General features: G+C 40.9%; 2 protein-coding genes across 2 annotated transcripts in view; both read right to left on the bottom strand.

Annotated features, from left to right (window-relative positions):
- Positions 1-4,672: 4,672 nt before the first annotated feature.
- LYRM2 (LYR motif containing 2) lies at positions 4,673-6,875 on the bottom strand. Its single transcript, XM_028108128.1, has 3 exons — positions 6,799-6,875; positions 6,084-6,224; positions 4,673-5,644 (listed from the first exon to the last, which is right to left on the bottom strand). Exons 1-3 carry the CDS (start codon positions 6,841-6,843, stop codon positions 5,564-5,566), a joined length of 267 nt encoding a protein of 88 aa, XP_027963929.1. The 5' UTR covers positions 6,844-6,875; the 3' UTR covers positions 4,673-5,563.
- Positions 6,876-9,858: 2,983 nt separating this feature from the next.
- MDN1 (midasin AAA ATPase 1) overlaps positions 9,859-21,142 on the bottom strand; it is a 157,813-nt gene continuing 146,529 nt past the window's right edge. The window contains exons 93-102 of the mRNA XM_028108025.2: positions 20,498-20,662; positions 19,050-19,210; positions 18,270-18,359; positions 17,272-17,387; positions 16,511-16,685; positions 15,236-15,309; positions 15,020-15,134; positions 13,869-13,932; positions 12,090-12,232; positions 9,859-11,285 (exon numbers count right to left, since the gene is read on the bottom strand). Coding sequence (XP_027963826.2) covers positions 11,097-11,285; positions 12,090-12,232; positions 13,869-13,932; positions 15,020-15,134; positions 15,236-15,309; positions 16,511-16,685; positions 17,272-17,387; positions 18,270-18,359; positions 19,050-19,210; positions 20,498-20,662 — 1,292 coding nt within the window. The 3' untranslated portion in view covers positions 9,859-11,096. The remainder of the gene's footprint in view (positions 11,286-12,089; positions 12,233-13,868; positions 13,933-15,019; positions 15,135-15,235; positions 15,310-16,510; positions 16,686-17,271; positions 17,388-18,269; positions 18,360-19,049; positions 19,211-20,497; positions 20,663-21,142) is intronic.

Genomic DNA, 21,142 nt, shown 5'->3' with positions numbered 1-21,142 from the left:
TTTTCAGCCAAAATACAGCAATACTACAATTGATTAATCCTACTGATTTTAAAGATTAATGGACAAACATTCATCTAACAATTACCTGAAGCTTCTACCCTCAATCACTCCCAATTATCCAAGAGTACCTTTCTAAATTTGAGCTTTTTGGTCTACATTTTATAAAGAAGTAAGGCTATTTCCCGAAAGTATTTCACTTCTAATTGTGTCCTGTCATTGATGAGCCTCAAAAGTTTCCCACTGCTTTGCAGTGATTCTGTCAAGGTAAAATAATTCAGTAACTTGATCTAGACCCCACTGTTCCCCAGCTTTGTGGAGCCCCAAGGATTTTACTCTGCTCTATGGAGTATACGAAGTTATAGAAGTAGCTTGGGTATGTTGAAATTTTGGATTTTTCTGCTTCTTGTCCCTTGGTATGTGGGATTATATTCATCTCCTCCAGATTCCACGTATGCACAGAAATCTCCATTCCGTTTCCAACAACACAGGAACTGAGTAACTACTGTCTCTAATGTTGAATAAAATGTTGCTCATTGAGCCATAGAGAAAATGATTTCCTGACATGGGCACACCCAGAAAAACAGTTATGTTTATAGTGCCTTTGTTTTTGCCTAATCAAGCTCGCGGTTATTTTTGTTTTTAATAGTGACAATCTATGGACAGAGGCATTCCTAACAAATCTAGATCTAGATGTAGGTCACCATTACACAACCCGGATAGGCAATCAATTTAATGTCCTCTCGAGCTGACGTTCATGTCTGTGAGCTTGTCTTGTTCCTCAACTACCATTCAGGATGTGTTATTGTTCCCCAGAGACTCCTGTTACCCTGCTCCGTGGGGAGGCGCCTTCTCTCTTCATTCCCCTCTGCGCCTCCAGGCAGAACCACACAACTGCAGTGGGATGGTGCCTTCAGTGTCTCTCGGGTCATGGGCAGCTTTAGAATCCTTCCTCAACACACATCAGTTTCTTGAGAACTTGCCTGATACTCAGAGATGAAATCCTGATACTCCGTAAGTTGTAGTCTAAGCAGTTCTTTTCACTTACCACATATCTCCTGTTATCCCAAGGAGTATCCTTGTTGAGAAATGCTGAAAACAAATTAAATTTTATCTCAACCACAGAGTGCTTTGGAAGGAAGGATTTTGATTATGTCACCTCTACCCATCAGAAGCAGGCAGCTTATCATTATGAACTGGGTATTTTTGTCCAAGTCACAGGGAGGAGACTAGGGAGGAATGAGGAGTCGAAGGCACCTGGTCTGGCAGAGTACACGGATCCTTCTCTGACAGAAGGGAACCCAGTAGAGGCAAGGAAACAGAACACCATCAGTTGGCCTCCTAACCCAAACTGGTGGCAGTATCTCAAGACCAACAGCTTATTTTAAAAAACTGGGTTTTTGTTCTTTAGTATTGTCAAAAATTCAACTTTGGATCTGATGGGTATCTTTCCTTATTTTTCCCTGATGCTATCTGCTAAAATGAGCAAATGCCACAATAGTACTCTTCCAAAGAAGCAAAACCATTAATTGAAAGTCTGTCATGTGGGTCGTGTTTGAACCGGAGATTGGAACTTTCAATAGCTATGGGGAAAAATGTAAAACACAGAAAGGTTGTAGAATACTGAAGTGGGGTTTTTATTAGTGAATTATTGCATTGAGTAAAGTAAAATCTGTGGTTAGATTGAATATAGTTCTAATCTTACTTTTGACTTCGGGAGCCCAAAATAAAGGAATTGATGTTTTCATGCTTAAATCTTTTTTTTTTTCCAGTCAAGCGCTGATACTTGAGAGGTATGTTGTCTTCTATTTAATATTTTTATTACCTTGAATTTGTCTCTTTCAAACATTAAACATTTTTTAAAAATGAAAATGTGACTATTTAGTGTATATTTTCGTTTGTGTGGTTAATCAAATTTACGGTTCCCAGAAAGAGTGCCTTCATGTAGGCATACTTTACCTTGTTTTGATAGAAGGGTAACTTCTGGTAAATACATCTGCTTTATAGTAGAGATCAGGTGTACTGCATGAAAAATAAATTTTTCAAAAGCCCATAATATGGAAATATTTCTCAGTACAAGCTTTTTTCTTTTCTCAGTACAAGCTTTAATATTTTGTTTAGACTGTTGACCTTTTAGAAAATACTGAACTGAGAGAACAAAACCTCACTTACAACTGTATGCAGGCAAAATAACATTTTCTAACAATTTATTCGTAAAAGCTAAATACATTTCTTCCTGTGATATAAAAGCCAAATCGATTAAGATTTAGAAGATAAAACCAGCGACCTTTTAGAATACTTATAAGAAAAAAAATTTTAGTTGTCTTCTGTTGTGATTTTAAAGGAAATATTTGTAATATTGTCAAGATATGATAAATATGAATATATTAAATCCATGAGACACATAACCAGGAAACAGCACAGAAATTTTCCTAATGCAAACCAGAGTGAGTAAAAAGCAATTTCCTCTTCCTAGTAAACAAAAATAGCAAATTTAATCCTGATAGAATTTCTCAGATGCCTGACTCAAGGAAGGAAATAGGCTGTGGCGATTTCTAGTTTGGCACAAAGTGACAATTTGCTTTTGATTCTGCTTGGACCTTACTCTACATAATCCCAGTTTTTTCCCACGGTAGATGTGAGCTATTTCCTTCTGTTGTTTGACTAGCATTTTTCTTCCGTAAGAGACAATTTAGGTTAAGTGGGGGTCTCAGCCTCTCTTGAGTGTCTAGTTGTGTGACTCCAGTAATATAGACACCAAAGAACATGTGCTGCTTTTCCCCAAATATTATAACATCCTCTGCAGGCCCACCCACAGCAATGCCTGTGCTGAGTTCAGAAACTTCCAACCAGATGGCACACTTCAAAAAAGATAATGATGTAGGGATAGTCAGTATGCTGAATAGCAGCCCTACCCACTTATCCTCATGCTAGAAAGCTTTGGTATTTAAAAAGTTTTAATATAAAGATTTGACTTATTGTAGTTCAAATACATAAACTGAACATCCGAGTACTTTAAAATTAAACTTGGGGAACAAAACTAAGATTCAAACAAGAGTATAGTTATGGGTTTTTTTGTTTTGTTTTGTTTTAGAAGGTGGGTAGGGGATGAGGGAGAGGGAGAATCTTAAGCAGGCTCCATGCCCAGCACAGAGCCCGATGCAGGGCTCGATCTCACAACCCTGAGATGATGACCTGAGCCAAAATTGAGAGTCGGACGCTTAACTGACTCAGCCACCCAGGTGCCCCCACACGAATATAGCTCACAGGGAATATCCAGAAAGGTAATTTGTTGTCTAAGCAAGAACACTGATAAAGATGCTAAATAAAATGTGTTTCACCAGGAGTTTGAACCTGGCCAACATCTTAATGAGCATGGCTCCATATGGGAGGAGAAATTGTTGTTTAGCCTAAGATTTATGTAGCACTCAAATGCTGTCCATTATTAAGATTATAATAATCTTAGCATCTGGAAGATGAACATTCAATTTGCAGTGTTTTGCCCAATTTAAAAAACAAAACAAATCCCAAGTTAGGTTTTCTCAGAGTCTGGTATTTGTATCTTACAAACTTAAACCACAAATGCTCTTAGATCTTTGACATATACCACCACTAGGAAGAATGTCACCAAGTCATGGACTTCTACACCTCATGAAAGGATGATCTGTAGTGTCAAGATTTTAGATTTACTAGAAATTGCCTATACGTGAATAGGTAGATCATGCTGCACAAAGAAAAGTATTCTCTGCTCAGAGACTGTTCACAAATGCTTCTGTTCATCAAATGGCTTTGCAATAGGTTAACTGATGTACAGCTATGTACAAATCTGATAATTAGCTCAAGCATTTTGAATTAGATTACCTGGCTGAAGAATATTCAGAATTATTTTGTCTTGTGGGCTGAGGCTGTGGGAGGGGCGGGTGGACCCTGGCAATGCAGGCAGGTCATGGACAAACGCCACCATCTGCTTCTCCCTCTCCTCTGGCAGGCAGTCCAATACTAGGTAACCATTTATCATTCTGCAAAGTTTCTCCTACATTTTTCAGGTGCTGAGCAGATTCTTGGATTAACTTTTTAGATCTGCTCTGTAAAAGAACAGAGGACATCTGTCTATAGGACCGCCGATCCCACCTCTTCCTTAAGCTTTCACTTTCACTAAAGTAATTGTTACACATTTGGTTGGAGTGTCAAGTCAACTTCTCGTCTTCAATGTATTCTTCAAACTCTTTCCTCCTGTCACTGGAAGAGAACCTAATGCACCAAGGATCTTCCCTGATGGTTTCACTTCTTTCTATGTGGATGCTAAGGTAATTGCATTAGTTTCATCCAGACATTGCCTCTTCTTTTTGGTAAGTTCCTCAATGTGTTCATTAAGCTTCTGTCTCTCCTCTTTCCAACAAAGATCTGTATTACCGGTGGTGGTCTTTTCAGAGAATCCTTGGACTACTGGATCATGACACATCTGAAGAACCTACCTCAACAACCATCAGTAATGCAGAAGGATTTTTTTTTCAAGAAAGGTCCAGGGTATCTTCTGAGGTCAGTATACATCCATATATCTCATACGATTTCTTAAAATAGTGATTTACACAGTATTATATGTCAATTCTTTATCAGCAAAAAAATCAGTAAAACCTTTACTGAAGTATAATTCAAATATCACACATGCAAAATATATGATTCAACGGACTTTAGTATATTCAGAGTTGTGCAACCGACACCCCCAACTTTTAGAATGTTTTCATTACCCAGAAAAGAAATCCCATGTCCATTTGCAATTACTTTCCATGCTATCCACACCCTGGGAAACTCACCTCTTTCTTCCTATTTTAGATACTTCATATAAATGGAATCCTATAATATGTGATCTTTTGTGACTGGTCTCTGGTACATCCATGTATCAGTACTTCATTCCTTTTTATTGCTAGATAATATTCTACACACATCTTATTTAATCATTTATCAGATGGGTATTTGGATTGCTTCTACTTCTTGGCTATTATGAATAATGCTGCTATGAATATTCCTGTACAAGTTTTCTTATAGAAAGATTTTCAGTTCTCTTGGTTATAAACCTAGGAGGAAACTGCTGAACTGTTTGGTAACTGAATCTTTTAAGCAACTGACAGTCTGTTTTCCAAGTGGCTGTGCCATTTGATATTCCCACAGCATGTATGAGGGGTTCAGTTTCCCTACATCTTTACCAACATTTGCTTAACTGTTTTTAATTATAGTTATTCCAGTGGATGTGGTACTGTTTCAGTGTGGTTTTAATTTGCATTTCCCAGAGGGTTAATGGTGTTGAGCATCTTAAGTGCTGGCCACTTGTACTGGTTTTTGCTGCTTGAACTGAGACATCCAAAAACATTTTCAAAATGCAGGGTGTGTTTTTCAGTGTTTAGGCAATTGTTCTTATGTGCTTTCGTTTGCTTTGACATGCCACGCTCCATGTTCTGACATTTTCCCAAGTACTGTACAGTTTGACTTGCTTTTAGGCTGCCCATCATTGAGTCTAGCTCAATAATACACATGGAAACTTTGAAAGTCTTTCAGAATAATGCTATAGTTAAGATTTTGCCAAAGCAAGGGTTTTTTCTAACTCTTTGAGCTGCATATTGCCTTGAGTAATCATCATCCGGATTGTATCCTGTAGAAGAAAGTGAAAGCTGGTCACTGTTTTACTTGGTTAAACAAGGTACAGCTCTATCATTTCATTTATTATTCAGGGACCAACACTGAGAATTGGAACCACTGTGTATTAGGAAAGCCCCAAACTGACAACTGAGGGTGCACAGTGTCTGACATGTTTTGTAAACCCCAGTCGTCATACTTCCCAAACCATCATGCTGTCCTATTTATAATCTTTTCATGTGTGTGTATATATGGTTTAACAGAAAAGTCAGGTGATGCTACTGTAAAGATTATAAAATTTCAATTATCATTTGAGTGGAAAATTGGTAACATTAAAGGAATGATCCAGATGTATGTACATCTCCATGATCCTTATATTCCAAAATGTCTGTTAAACTTAAAAAAAAAAAATACAAAATGGTCAGGGCCTGTCCTCACCATGATCTTCTTCTCACCTCTTGGGTAGCACTTTTGTTTCTTCTGAATTCTTCCCTTGCCCAGTCCTTCAGGTATTTTCGATCAGAATCATTTGGAACTTCCCGAATTGCTTGCAAAATCCTTCTGTAGAGAAGGAGAACTTGTTGCCTTCTCATGAACTGTAGAGGGGAGGAGAAATGTCAATTACAACTGCAAAATCTACACCCCAGAGGGCTTTACTTTAGGAATCTACTAAATAGATGACTTCTCTTTGGTCCTCAATTTTGAAAAGGGCAAAGAACTTCTCTTTTAAGAAAAAGGCAAAAAGTGTATTTGGGCTGTTTGCTTACTCCTTTGTCAAACCTTAAGAACCCCGTAACATCAAGAGATGACCAATGAGCAGAAAAAGAACTACCAGTTACTACAGGCTGTAACTACAGTACTTTTTTTTTTTTAAACCAATGCAGTTAAAATTCTTTGGCAATCTCACTCTTTACCATAGCTCAGTACGACAGACATAACAGTCTTCACCGTGGCCAAGGCATTAAAATTCCAAAGAGACCCAGAGCCCGCCCGCCTCACGAGCCCAGGGCCAGAGGGCAGCCCCCTCCTCCCCGACCCCTCCTCCCCAACCCCACCGCCGGCTTCCGCATCAGGAAGTCCCGCCCCCGCGACGCACTCCGCAGGGTGGGGTGGAGGGAGTGATGGATAATTGAGATCAGATCCTGGAAAGGCTGGCGAAAACGGCACTACCTGCTTTAGCGTTAGCGTCGCCGGTGGTAAGCGGGAAGTCGCCATTTCCTTCAGGTAGCCTCGGTCCCCCAAGAGCTCCAGTGCGCAGGAGCGGAAGTGGGGGCGTAACCAGGGGGCAGGGCGAGCTCGGTTTCCTGGGAGACGGTTCGCGGCTTACACTTGGCCGCCGAATCCCCCGCAGTCTGGTTGGAACCAGTAATGAGCTATAAAGCCTTGGGCAATTTTATCCTAGAATATATTTTCTTAGGGGTGCGAGGGGATAGCAGTTCTTGCGTCACAAATAGCTGTGATAGGAGGAGTGGTAAGGCAACTGGCACAGTTCCTGGCACTGTGGTTAGCTTTGTGAGGGGTGAAATTATTTGTGTATTCCTGTTGGCTTTTTAAATGTGTAGTTAGATATAAAAATTTAAATGTTAACTTTAATTTTAATGTTTGTGTCCTGTTCGTCTTTTGTTTTCATCCTGGTCTTTTCTGTTTGCAACCATTTTCCCCATGGTGGCATCTTCCATGGTTGCCATTAGTTACGTTCATCTTAAATGTAAGGTTATTTTACCAGCAAAAGTGGGTCTATTTGGGAATAGAGAATTGCATTTGGGGACATGCAAGCTATGGCAAAACTGCCGGCAAGTCCAATAAAGGACAGGAACTTATTTTACAGAGATGGAAGTTGAGAGGGGTCGTTATGAAAAGTCCACTGGGGAAAAAAGATTTTTCACGGAGTTGCAAGGGTAGTTGATTTCTTGCACATTGCGCCTCTCCCATCTTTTACCCCCCTTGGGTCCTGTAATTGATGATTCTTTCCTGCTGGCCTTCTGTTGGGGTCTATAATTGGTGCTTCTGTTGGGAGTCTGTTATTGACCACTCTTCCTGGGAGTGACATTGAGTGGCCCAGCTTTCCTTTCTAGCCTCCCGACTCTACTTCAGTGAAGTCTCCCTTTATTAATTTTCACATATTCTTATGACGTTTTAAATGGCTGCTCCATTGGAGTTATAACAATTTTGTATCACTAAGAATGAGGAACTGAATGTCCCTACAACTTAAGCTTTTATTTCCTATTGTTTTATCTTCCCAACACACACATGTCCTAAAGTTATGCAAGTAGGGTTGCTGAATCTTTACTATATTTCGTCAAATAGAATGGTTCTGAATTAAAATACAGTCAAAAATGTTCATTTGGTTACCCATTTACTGAGCATTTACCTGATTGCCTCACTTGCTGGAATCCTTTGGTGCTCCCTTTTCCTAACTGTGTTCTTTTGGCAACTTCATCTCTCCTGGCCTTCCTCATCTGTAAAGTGAAACAGGATCTACCTCAGAGTTGCATTGTATGTGATGCACTGAAAACAGGACCTGCCACATATACTCCAATGCCTAGCTTTCTTGAACACTACCAGGCATTGTATGGGTGATGCGAACTATGACTACTTTTTGAAGTTTTGTCTAATTGGCAATAGCAATTCATTTTCTTCTTATAAAAATTAGTGAAATATCCCTTGCCACTTATTTTCTGAATTGTCATCACTGGTCCATTTATGGTGATCAACAAGGTTTTTATACTAAATTTATATGGCTTGTTTGCCTGTTCTTTAAAAAATTTGTTTATATAACTTTAAGAAGTCTCTATATAGTCATGTATTTTTCTTTTGAGGCTTTTCAATTTCATTTTCTCCCCTTTAGAGCTTTGCAATTCTACATTATGTCTTCATTGTTAACTTTTTAAAGTATTTATTCCACCTAGTTTGCTTTATGGCTTGATGTGGATGGCTCTCTTTTTTCCAATTGCTAAACTATAATTTTGACACCATTAAATCCTTCTTGGGCTTTGACGCCTATATGGTAAATTTTTTTAGTGTCTGAACAAATTGTTCGGGATTATTTCATGTAAGACTAGTACATTTTATTGTTTGGCAGGACTAACACCCTGTAGTTTGAGAATCTTTTTGTATCCTTTCCCTCCAAATCATCATAAGATCTTTATTAAAATTGATAGTGTTGTCTTTTCACATTAATTTATAGATTTTTATACTAGTTCTTCCCATCCAGAAACACTCACTCATGTTAGACACAGTAACACTGTCATGAGTCAGGCTCCCACTTTGGGCAGGAAGACCTAAGACAGGGAGACATATCTGAGGGCTTATCTACTAGGTAGGTGTTTCCAGAAGGGCACATTAGGTAAGAAAATTCCAAAGAATATACAGAACACTGGTAGATTCTAGGACCTCTGGTTTGCTGTGACCAGATCAGCTAGTGGTATGGGCATTCTGGGAGAAGACACAGGAGAGTAATAACCTTCTTCACCAGAGGGATCTCTTCACAAGAGGGAGCTCTAAAGTGACTTGTCTAGGATACCACCAAAGCAGTCCAGACTACAGATTAAAAACGCTCCAGCTGCAGCACAAGCAGAGCGGAAGACAGGATAAAATAAATGTCTGAAAGACCGGACAAGATTGGTGTTTAGATGAAGACAAAGTAAGGCAGCTCTACAGTTTGAGCTCCAAAGGAGAGCAAGCCTACCCTTAGTGACTCCCTTCGTGACTCAGGTGTGTCCTGCTTCTTACCCCACCCCTAGCACAGTTCCTCCTAGGTCTCCTGGGACTGCTTCCATGCTTCCCAACCCTTTTCCCATCACAGCACAAGCTGAAAAGGGGATTTTTGGGTACCAGCTGGGAAGCTCCAGCTTACATGGTGCAATTTCAAAGGTAGATGATAGATCACATCCTGGTCAGAATGGTGGTGTCTTTCCCTACCCAACCCATCAGAGGGCTACGACCAATGAAATGAGTGGAACAAACATGTCATCTGGAGCAAAATCTTTACGAGTCATTGTGTTTTTCACCCACTTACTCTTTCCTCTGCCACCAGGCCAGCATGCGGCAGCTCACCCACTGTGGACGTAAGACACAAATGAGAAACCCTTACGGCAGTAAGCCACTGAACTTGTGTAGGCCCTGGCAGCACGGCATAAGCCAGGGATAGCCGACTGATGGAGCAGACAAGATCGTTCCCCTGGCATACCTTTTATACACCTGTCATGTTCCATTAAGAATGCTCACAAATTCTATCAACAGTGGTATACGTTTAATAATCAGAATATAACCTGCATAGCTTTTTAGAATAAAAAATGATATAACCTTAGGTACATGCTTTAGGACACTTGGTTAAAGAACAAGCAATCTGTGTCTTTGATGACCACCTCAAAAGTGTGGCAAACTTCACAGTGTAACTTGAAAACAGATGTGGAGATAGACAATTACATCATGGCATGTTGTCTACAAAAGAACATTCTGACAAATAGAACACAGCACACAATTTCAAGTATTCAAGCAGTGCTTTCTGACCAAGTAAAAACCATCTAAAAACCATTGATGTATTTTGACTGGGGGAAAAAAAAATGTAGCTGCTTAGTTTTTCTAAACACAGCATTTCTTTTCCAGAATGGGACTGGCTCAGTCCAGCTTAAAAGCAGTGGAGGAATGATTCTTCCCCTTAATTGTTAAGGGAAAAAAAAAAAAAAAAAACAGCAGGGACTGTGGCACAGAAAGAATGAAATAACCAAAGGAAAAAATCAGCTTTCCATCATTGCATAGTCTCCTGAAGCAGCAAATGTGAAGGACACAGAAAAACCACTTCATTTTTATACCATCCAGGGGTCATTTTTCCTATTACCTGGGCTCCCATGACATCTGGTTGCTTTGTAAGACCACATATACCCCAACCTTCCTATTCTCAAAGAGAAGGCAGTTACCATCACCTGAAGCGCAATGAAAAAACACACACACTTGGGGACTCTCGAAAGCGGCTATTCAGTCTCTTGACAGCATATGGATACACGCTGTGGGCTTGGCAAGGTGGAGACTTAAAGCAGGGTCAAAAGGGCAGCTGCCTTTAGTCCTTTGTCCAAAGGCCTGGGACAGTCTTATTCTCTCCTAGCCGCTTCTCCAGGTAGGTGTCCAGGGCTCCTGCAAAGGGAAAAGGCAGCCGGGCCCAGGCCTCCTCGTAGGCCGGGCCTTCCAAGGCCAGACACCTGCTACTGCTGTTCCTTCGCTGCCCTAGGTTTGTGACAGCTGGAGCCCAGGCAAAGCAGGGAGCCCCAGGCTTTCTCTAGCTCTGAAAGCACATTGTAAACTAAAATGTACACTGTAATACAAACTTTCTGTAGCTATTAGGTGAATTTTTATAAATCAGATCTAAGATAAAAACATTTTAGAGCTGGGAGGGCAGAAGCACTTGTCCAAAACAGGGAGCACCTGGCCCGAGGTGCCACGGTCTGACCATGGTTTACTGTGTTCCTTCCCTACACATGGTCGGAGGCTGCCACCAACTCAAACCACTGTCTCAGAGCATCGCTGAGCGTCTCGGGGAGAGCATTCACATCGCGAAGAATGATATAGAATGGGAATGGGAACTCTTCCATGTAGGATCGGATTTCGGGCATCTCTCCAGGTCCTTTAAATATTGGTACTTTAATGTCCAAGATAGAATCCTGTCGACAGAAAACATTTTGATATAAAAAGAAAAACCAAACCAGTATCCTTGGCTAGCTCTTCCCTGATCTCTTTCACTAACAATCTTTAGATCTCCTATATCAAACTCCTACATATAAAATTAGCTTTTATTACTAAGGAACAGTTTTCAGAACTCTTACTGAGGAGGCAAATCTCTTTCTGAGCACCCTTTCCAGGAAAATAGACACTGAAAGGGAGGGAGAGGGGCAGACAAGAAAATCCAATTTTCCTATAAGGATATTCTCTCATTTTCTACTTGGAGTAATTCAGTCTTCCAAACTTGTTGTCCAGGCCTTAGTGTGACTTGCAGAGACAGTGCTGTCCCTGGAACAGAACTGCCCTGTGGGCATCTTTCACTTAGCAGCCCCTGCCTCCTGCTCCGAGAAGGGCACTGCTGGGGTACAAAGAACTGGGAGAGGCTGGTCTGCAGTTTCAAGTGGACAAGGCCCAGTATCAAGGCTGCAGTGCCTGCAAGGACACAGTGCAGAGGGAAAGGATGACCCATGAGGGAGGAGTTGGCACACCTGGTGGTTAGGAGGGTGGTCTCCGGAATCTGTCTGAAATTCTGGCTTTCCTACTCATTACCTGTAACCTGTATTTCTGTCCTTCACTGTAAAGTGGGAATGATGATCCTTACCTCACTGGGTTATTCACAAAAAACTAATACAAAGTGCCTAAAACAGTGTCTGACAGAACATTAGTAGGAGTTATGATGGTGTGACCTAGGCCATATTTCAGACAGAACAGGTTGAAGGGAATCCCAACTTTTAGTAATCACTCACGCGGGAACTGGGATTGTCCAATACAACAAAAATGACAAAGATGTTAGCGTTCCGGGCGGCCTGGACTGCCGCCAGGACTCTGTCTTTGCCCTCGAGGAAAAGGCCACGTCCATCAGAGACCACCAGGAGGAGCTGTGCGGTTTCTACAGCGGAACATACAGCAGGAGAGGAAGAAGGGGACAAAACAGAAATCGCACTTTTAACAACTCAGACCTACTTGAAGACAAGTTAGTGTAAGCTTTCTCTGTATCGTTAACCAAACAGATGTCTGAAACTGATGAATTCTGGATATAAGCAAAAGGGACGTCTAAGTCTATTACTTCAGATGCCCCAGTCGGACATAAAGGCTGCAAAAAGGCATATGAAGCTTCTGTCAATAAAGCAATTTCCCTGTCACATTAGATCAATTTCATTGTATAGCAACATATGAGAAGTAAAACATTTATGGCTATAAAGTATAAAAATGGCAGTATTGAGGGGTGCCTGGGTGGCTCAGTCGATTAGGGATCCAACTCTTGATTTCAGATCAGGTCATCATCTTGGGGTCGTGAGATTGAACCCCACATTGGGTTCTGTGCTGGATGTGGAGCCTGCTTATGACTCCTTCCCCCTCCCGCTGCCTCTTGCACTCACTCAAAAAAAAAAAAAAAAAAAAAGATGGCGGTACTGAGTAGGCCATTAGAAGAAAGTGCCCAAATCAGAAACCTGGAACTGGGTTTTCCAAATTTCTTTTAACTAACTTGTGTATTTTTCTCTTCTTTACATTTAAATGAAAACTTAAGTGGAGGGGCCATTAAAATAAATCATGAATAAAAGCGTTTAAAAAGTTTTAACTCTTAAAAAAAAAGAATTAACTCTAGTGTTTCCAGTGAAAGACTATAGTGCTTGAGGGCAGGCCTCTTTCTCTGTGAAGGAAGTTCAGCAAGTATTGAGAGGTGTTAAAGACTTGCTTCAAACAAGAAGCTTCTCCATGATATAATCACGACTGAGAGATTTCAGAAAGAGCTGAAAGAAGAATTGGTGTGTTTCAAGCCCTAAATCAATCATCGTTGTATTAGCTGGTTTCTGAATTATGTCCTCCTCTGCTTCTGTCATTAAAATATTACAGAATGTTCTTAACACTAAGTTCCATACACCTTGCTCCTTCTTCACAACTCTGAACTCTAAGTATATACTAGTTCATAACAAAGAAGAGTTGACCCTTGAATAACACGGGTCAGTACCGTGTGAGTAGGCCCATTTATATGCAGAGATCTTACTGTAATAGTACTGCATGTATATTTTCTCTTCCCTATGATTTCCTCATGTTTTTTTTTCTCTAGTTTTATTGTAAGAATACAGTATAAAATACACATGATATGCACAATTGCTAATTAACTCTATGTTATCAGTAAAGGCTTCCAGTCAACAGTAGGCTATTAGTAGCTAAGTTTTTGAGGGGTCAAAGTCATATATGGATTTTCAACTGTGCATGGCGTTGGTGCTCCTAACCGCCCCCCTGCCCACCACCACATTGTTCAAGGTCAACTGTAGTTCTTTCCTATCTATTCCTCCATTGGTTATAAGCCCCATGAGTATGGGTTCAATAAAAATTTCTGAATGGATAAATGGTTGAGTACACAATGAGTGCCCACACCTCTCCAGCTCCTGCTTACCTTTTCCAAGAGAGCGTACACTCTAAAAAAGACGGTCATGGGTACGGTGGGTTGAAGGAAGCAGCTTGTGAATGCACACAACAGAAAGGCATTGTGTTGATAAAGACAAAAAAGCGCAGCTCACCTGGACTGGCGTTGTGTGAGGGCTGCTCAGCAGCTGCAAACATGCTGGCCACGGACTCGAGAAACTAAACCAGAACCAGAGACAGGCCGTTATTAAACTACTGAAACTCTCTTCCCATTGTCATGGAGACTGAAATTACTCCTGGCTCTTAAGTGATGATCAAATAAGCTTCTCAGATCTAGAGGCAATGACACGGCCCCTTCCAGCCGCCTGTACGAGGCAGGGACGATCCTTGCCCTGTTGGCATCTATCCTTGGGTGCTGGCGCCCTGAAGCACAGACCTGCGTCTCTGCCACACACACCACTAGTGTTCCGTAACACACCCAAGAGGAAAAGACATACTTCCCCCGGGGTAAAGAGAAGACATCAGTAATGCCCCCAAATAAAATAGCTATCTTCTTGCAGAAGAAAACAACTGAGCAGAAAAAGGCAAGAAAACACAAAATGTCTAGTGTAGCATAAAGAAAGTGGGCTAAATCAGGGCAGACATGAAGAGGACAGAATTATCATCCTATGCTGTGTTTTGAACTGATGTCATCCTGAGCAAGTCACTGGCTGTATTTTACATCCTTTCTTCTCTAGGCTAAATTAAATGGCAGAGAAAAATTGGCCCAATGATGGGTACGGGAAGATGGTTTATTTTTGCACAAGTTCCAAATCTGTCAAAAACTAGGGAGCCAGAAAAATTAGTGACACACTGTTCATCTTTGAGGAACGGAGAAATAAGTCATACCTGTTTGCTAATGGGTGCCAAGGAAGTTTCTATTCCAGTGGTGTCTTAGGCTGAAGTTTAGAACTATTCTCCACTGGAAATTTTCCTGTCCTAAAATCATACTGAGGAGGAAAGAGTGCTAAAAATTATGTCTCTGGGGCACCTGTGTGGCTAAGTCGGTTAAGTGTCTGCCTTCAGCTCAGGTCATGATCCTGGGGGGTCCTGGGATTGAGTCCCGAAGGAACCCAAGCTCCCTACTCAGCAGGGAGCCTGCTTCTTCCTCTCCCTCTCCCTCTGCCCCTTCCCCCAACTCGTGCTCTCTCTCGCTCTCAAATGAATAAAATCTTTTAAAAAAATTATTTTAAGTTAAAAAATAAAAATTATGTCTCTCCCACACTTGCTTAAGAATGTGCAGAGGACACTGATGTTGTCAGCATACCTGAGCAATCTTGGTTTTCTTTTGTTGGAATTTACAGAGTCGCAGAATCTTGGACCCTGAGGAATCACTGAACTGTTCATGGAATGGATGTAACAGCTTTACAGACTCTCCAAAACTAGAGAGAGAAAAACCAAATACAATGGGAGTTAATTTTTGTGTGATCAACATAACAAAAGGAGGCTGATTTTTCCCACTGGGATTTGAAGGCACCCTTACCTGCACACGGCAATCTGACCCACTTCCAGGAGGGTTAGAGCATTTCCAATCACCGCCAAAGATTCAAATGCCAGCTATGAAATACAAAGTTAAGGGTTGAAGGAATCAAAATATCCTCTGGATCAGTGCCTCTCAACCTTTTTTATACCAAGAGTGCCACGAAAATGTTATTTTTGCATGACCCACAGGGAACATCAACATGGCTATTCACAATCAACCCAGAGGCCATGGTGGCCCTAGACCCTTGCTAATACTACACATCCCGAAACCCAGAATCCATTACACTAGTAGCAAAGGTCTGCTCTAGACATCATCTAATAAAAGTGATCCTAGGAGATTTGGTCCCTAAAATTTTTAGAAGTTTTCCCGGGGGGGAGAGGGGAACACTACATAAAAAGCAATCTCTTATGGGTAAAAAATTTTAAAAATCAATTTATTTTAACCCATACGTAAATGACAATATAGTTTTAGAATTTAAATTTCATTAAAAGATGATACTTGTAGCAACTAACATCTACTGAACACATATCAAGTGCTAGGCATTAAACTGAATTAAACTCATTTAATTTTCACAATTCTGTATGAAGTACTGTTATAATTCTCATTTTTCAGAAGATGAAACTGATACATAAGAAGTAAATAAATTGGTCAACATCGTGAGGTAAAAAGTGAGGAGCCTGGACCTGAACCTGAGTTCAGAGGTCACTCTCTAACTTTTTCCAACCAAGCACATGTAGAGGTTTAGGTTGCTCATTGGTTCATACTAGGTAATAGCATCACTGCAAAGCACATCCCTCTTCAGTGGTCATAACGGTGGTAGCCTAAGTAATTCCATTCAGGCTCTTAAGTCTTGTGAATACTAACAGAGCACTAACTCCAGATAATTTCAGACTTAAAAAGATGTACACTGAACCCTTTAAAAATCAATAATATTCAGATATGTTGTACAAGATCGTAAAAAAATAGTTTAACAGAACATTGCATTTTGTGGAAAACAAACATTGTCAGAGTTACTCTGCTGCAGCTAGAGCACAGCAAGGCTGAAAAACAAAACAACTTAAAAGGCCTCCAACAGGACGGGACCTAATTATTTGAGACATCCTGAAACTGCCCTTTTGACTTCTTTTAAAAATTTTAGGTCTTCTCAAACATGGTATCACATTCTCAGAACAGTACTTGGTATTTCAAACTGCTTTTTGCCAGAACATATTTTTGGTGGCCATGGAGCATGGCTTGGTGTCAATTACTCATCAAATTAGCTCAGTGCTTCCTTACCTGTTTGGTATGGTTGTCCACCATGCTAGAAGAGTCATCGATGGCCAAACAAATCTGATACTGGCGTTTACTGGGCTTGGTCCTTCGAAGCCAAATCTTGTCTTTCCGAAATTGACTAGCAATGTATGGAATGACCTTCCGCATATTTAGCCGCTTCCCGGTTCGATAGTCTCCTCTATTAAATTTATCCAAATGGGGTCAAGATTAGTTAACAACAGCTCATCCTCTGATAATTTTTTTAAAAATAGAATCCATTGTCATACCTTATAACCAAAAATACCAAATAACCAGTAACCCGGCACACTCAAGTGTCACTGTCAAATGAGACTTGAGGGCAGCCAGAAAAACTGGATATGTATGTGGCAATAATAATTAGGTCCTTCTAGGAAAGCTAAGACACACTTTAAAAATTAGAAAAATATGTTTGCACTGATTAAATCTTAGACTCTTTTCTGTTCAGAAACTATGAGTTTGGATAAATCTTTGAAAAGATCTAGGTGAGTAACACGTGCAGCAAGCCCATACACCCATGCAAAGGCTCAGCCAATTTTCCCATCAGATGTTAACGAATCAAAGGAACTGCATTAATACCGAACTTCAAAGACACCTCAGTGTTTCCAGATAATATGAAAAAGGGTATGGAATAACATATTGGTGCCTGTGCAGCTCAAATGGCCACCTCAAGCCAGCACTTTAAGTGGTTAAGGTGACCCTGCCATCTTGTCAGGGCACTGTGAGTGAGTCCAGTGGAGAAAACTTACTTCAGCTTGGCTGCCTGGGTAGGCTCTAATATGAGACGAAGCTGCTCACACAACTGTTGTGAAAGAGGCGCAGTTAAGGCCAGGTAACTCTGCCACATCTCAGCTGCAGCCTTCTCCTGCGACAATAAAGTATAAGTTACCCAGAGAACGTCAGAGCCAGCCAAAGTCATTACAGCAAGAGGAGGCTTGAAACAGAGCAGTAGAAAACGACCTACATGAATTTTGTCAACAGAAGCTAATTTGAGAGCTTCTCTTAGCAAGCCACCAGCTTGTTCACGTCCTTAAAAATGTCTCCTCTTCTAACAAAACCACAACCCTCAGTTCCAAATGAGAAAGGATGAAAAAGGCAGAAAATAATGGAATTTATGACCAAATCAACACTTTATTTTCACCACCTACAAAGGCACTTTGTGTGGGTAGGAAACTGAATGGGTAATGATCCAGCCACGTAACTGTGGGCTCTCGGGGTCATGTTTCAAAAGCAAAAGTGACGAGTGCAAATCTCTCAACAGTGTGATTATTTCCTAGACACAAAGCTCCAACTATGGCAGAGCCCTCATACAGGTCTGTAGTAGGAATGATGATAGCAGGCACAAAATACAAACATGTACATATACAGTAAATTTAGGATGTAGAGTCCTAATTAAAAATGAAGCTTCTGGTTAATCTATGCTACCACATTAAGTCAGCCAGCAACATTCCAGGTGGCCTACTCTGAGGATGACACATTTCGACCCATTTTACAATCACTGTCCTATCTGCTGTATCTATTATAGAGTGAACAATAGAAATTAAAGGAAATAAATACATCAGCTTTTCTGTTTTAATTAAGCTAAATATCGAGTGGCAAAGTACACAGAAAGCAATGGATAGACTTAGGCTCCATATACTCAGTCCCTTCTACAAAGGTAATTGGTGCTAAGAACCTGTTAAGCTTGCTATATCTTTAGAAACAAACAAAAAACCAAGATTATCTTATGAAAAGACCAGTGACTTACTTCTTCTGGGTCTCCAGATTCATGTGGCTGCCACATTTCCAGCTGTCTCTCCAGCTCCTGTCTTAGCTCACTGATGTCTTTTAAAAAGGGCTAAAAAGAAAAAGCCACAGATAAGAGGCAGCCTAGGTTGAAATCACCAACTCATTATCACTGGCTGCCTTCTTCCAAGCAGTATGAACTATAAATACATACCCCTAAGACACAAAGCTTAAGCAATTTAATGGCACAATAAGGAGATGCCAGACAACTAGTCTTCTGCTTCCCATTTTGCAGACAAGATAAAGGAAATTTTACCATTTAGAAGAAATCCATCCAGCAAAATAAAAACAAAAAACCCACAAAACTATTAATATCAAAATGTTCTTTGATTAATCGAGACTGCTATTAAGTCAAACGACTAGGGAAAACTCCATTAAATCTGCTCTTCCTAAAATGCAGGCATTAATAATGCCAAAGATTTTCGCTACTTCATCAGCATAAATTGTGAACTGTCCCTACAGGCTTCTCACACAAGGATGCTGGACATGAGAAGAGTAAATGTGACAGCCTGAGACTGGAGGACCAGACCCACCATCATAGTCAGGTCAGGACAGACCACCCATTATGACGCTGGGACAAAGTGCTGGAACAGTGTTATCTGTTTTGAGAAAACTTTGATAAGGATAAGATAACCCCAAACAACCAGATGTTCCATGAAGTTCTAAAGACAAAAATTTAAAAGCAGTTTATAATTACATTTTATTAACTTATTAAAGCAGTAATTTGTGAACATTTTTGTACCTGGAAAACTGTGTCCATGAGGAACTGATGGGCTGTGTGAATGGTTGAATCTCGGCTTCTCTCTGGTTTCTCCTTCTCTGTCTCTTCATGTGATAGGTTGATCCTGGGATCTTGGTCTTCTGTTTTAACAGCTTGGGTCTCCACCTCCATCTCATCAAAGCCTATTTGCATAAAGGACAGAGTTTTACTTACCATAAAATTACAGAGACTGACCCTTCACGACTGCCTGCCTAACAATTACTCAAACCTCACTCCTTCAGTCCCCACCAAATTTCCACACATGGGCTCCACAGGTTCCTTCTCTTTGGGTCAGGCACTGCCAATTCTGACTCTCCTAACCTCCCCACTGTGATATTGAACGCAGCTGTTCTGCAAAGAAGGGAAATGGGGGAGACTCCCATTTACCCTGATAAGCCTTGTAGAACTGTGTGATTCTTTAAACTACATGCATATAAAACTTTGATAAAAATAAAAACTAAAGTCATAGTTCCATTCTATTTATGAGGAAACTGAGGCAAAGAAAATATTAATAATAAGCCGTAACCTATAAGGTAAGGAAGAGGCAAAGTCTGGATTTTGAATTTTCATCAGAGTTGTGCCATTCCCACTGTCATACAATAGTTGAGCATTGACAGTTCTAAAACCCAAGAAGACAAGAAGAAAGCAGGAAAAAAAAGGTTTTTGAGTTGGGCAAGTTCTTTTGAATTTGCATTTATTCCACTGCTGATAAGGTTATTTTTTAATGTGTTAAATCCATAGTTTATCTCTTTTTCTTTTTTTTTTAAGATTTTATTTATTTTTGACAGAGTATACAAGCAGGGGAAGCAGCACGGCAGAGGCAGAGGGAGAAGCAGGCACCCTGCTCAACAGGGAGCCAGATGTGGGGCTCGATCCCAGGACCCTGGGATCATGACCCGAGCCGAAGGCAGACGCTTAACTGTCTGAGCCACCCAGGCACCCCTCTTTTTCTTTTTTTAATATATTGCCTCGTAAAAGCACTTGGTCAACTCTGAAATGGAACTGTATGTAAGAAGCGTGGTTACTTTTTCACATGCATTTTCCCCATTCTATTTCTTTAAATATTTTACTGCATTTTATGCTAATATTCTATATTTCCACATAATTGAAAACCCTTCTCTAATAATCAAGAGTGTTTCTTCTGGTCATAACTGCAGTGTACTATTTTGTTTTCTACATATTTAAAGAAGACTGAAGGCATTTTGCCTGAATCTCAGGTTTCTGAGGTCTCCTTAAAGGACAGTGGCTGCAACACCACTCTTCCACCTTTTGACTCCCAAGTGAAATACAGTGGAATTATCACAGGTACACAAACACCTACTCCGTGGGTTAGGACGGGGAAAGAACCAACCAGATCAGACCACATTACACGAGAAGTGACTTTTCTGAGTCAGGGAGCTTAGGAGGGATCTGCTCACTGTAGGGCTCACCAGGGCTCGCTGTGGTCCCTGACGTGACCGCCTCCGGCTTTAGGTGCTGCATGTCTGCTGCCCGGAGTTGCTCCTCCTCCGTGTCCATGAAGGTATCCTCTGTCCCCTCCTCCTGACCCCTGCTGGAACCCTCTGCGGACTGCTGCTGCTCCTTGCTGGCCACATCTGCCAATAGAGCACACAGACACATAAAGAGCCTAGGTCTTCCCAGAACAAAGTAATCAAGAGTGGGTATGGTTTGTCATTTTTAGCCTCCAAGATTTTACTCATGCTGGTTCTCTACTGACCAGCTATGGGGCATGAACATGGTACTTGGCTTCTCTGTGCCTTGGATGCCCTACTGACCTACTAATGTAACTGCTGATTCTCTACCACAAAAATAGGATGCTTAGCTAGGTTTTTACTGCTATTACAAGAAACTGAACCAGAAGAAACAGGCTAGACACATGACTCAGAGCAGCTAATGGAATTATCCTCCATTACCAAATTATGAGTGGAAACTAATGATTAAGAATATAACGCAGGGGCGCCTGGGTGGCTCAGCCGTTAAGCGTCTGCCTTCGGCTCAGGTCATGATCCCAGGGTCCTGGGATCAAGCCCCGCATTGGGCTCCCTGCTCAGCGGGGAGCCTTCTTCTCCCTCTCC

This window comes from Eumetopias jubatus, unplaced genomic scaffold (genome assembly GCF_037043125.1).
Source record: "Eumetopias jubatus isolate StellerSeaLion01/CBP00866 unplaced genomic scaffold, mEumJub1_p1.0 scaffold_6, whole genome shotgun sequence".
NCBI classification, from domain to species: Eukaryota; Metazoa; Chordata; class Mammalia; order Carnivora; family Otariidae; genus Eumetopias; species Eumetopias jubatus.
The sequence above is the reverse complement of the archived record's forward strand: the minus strand, read 5'-3'. Positions and strand labels throughout refer to the sequence as shown.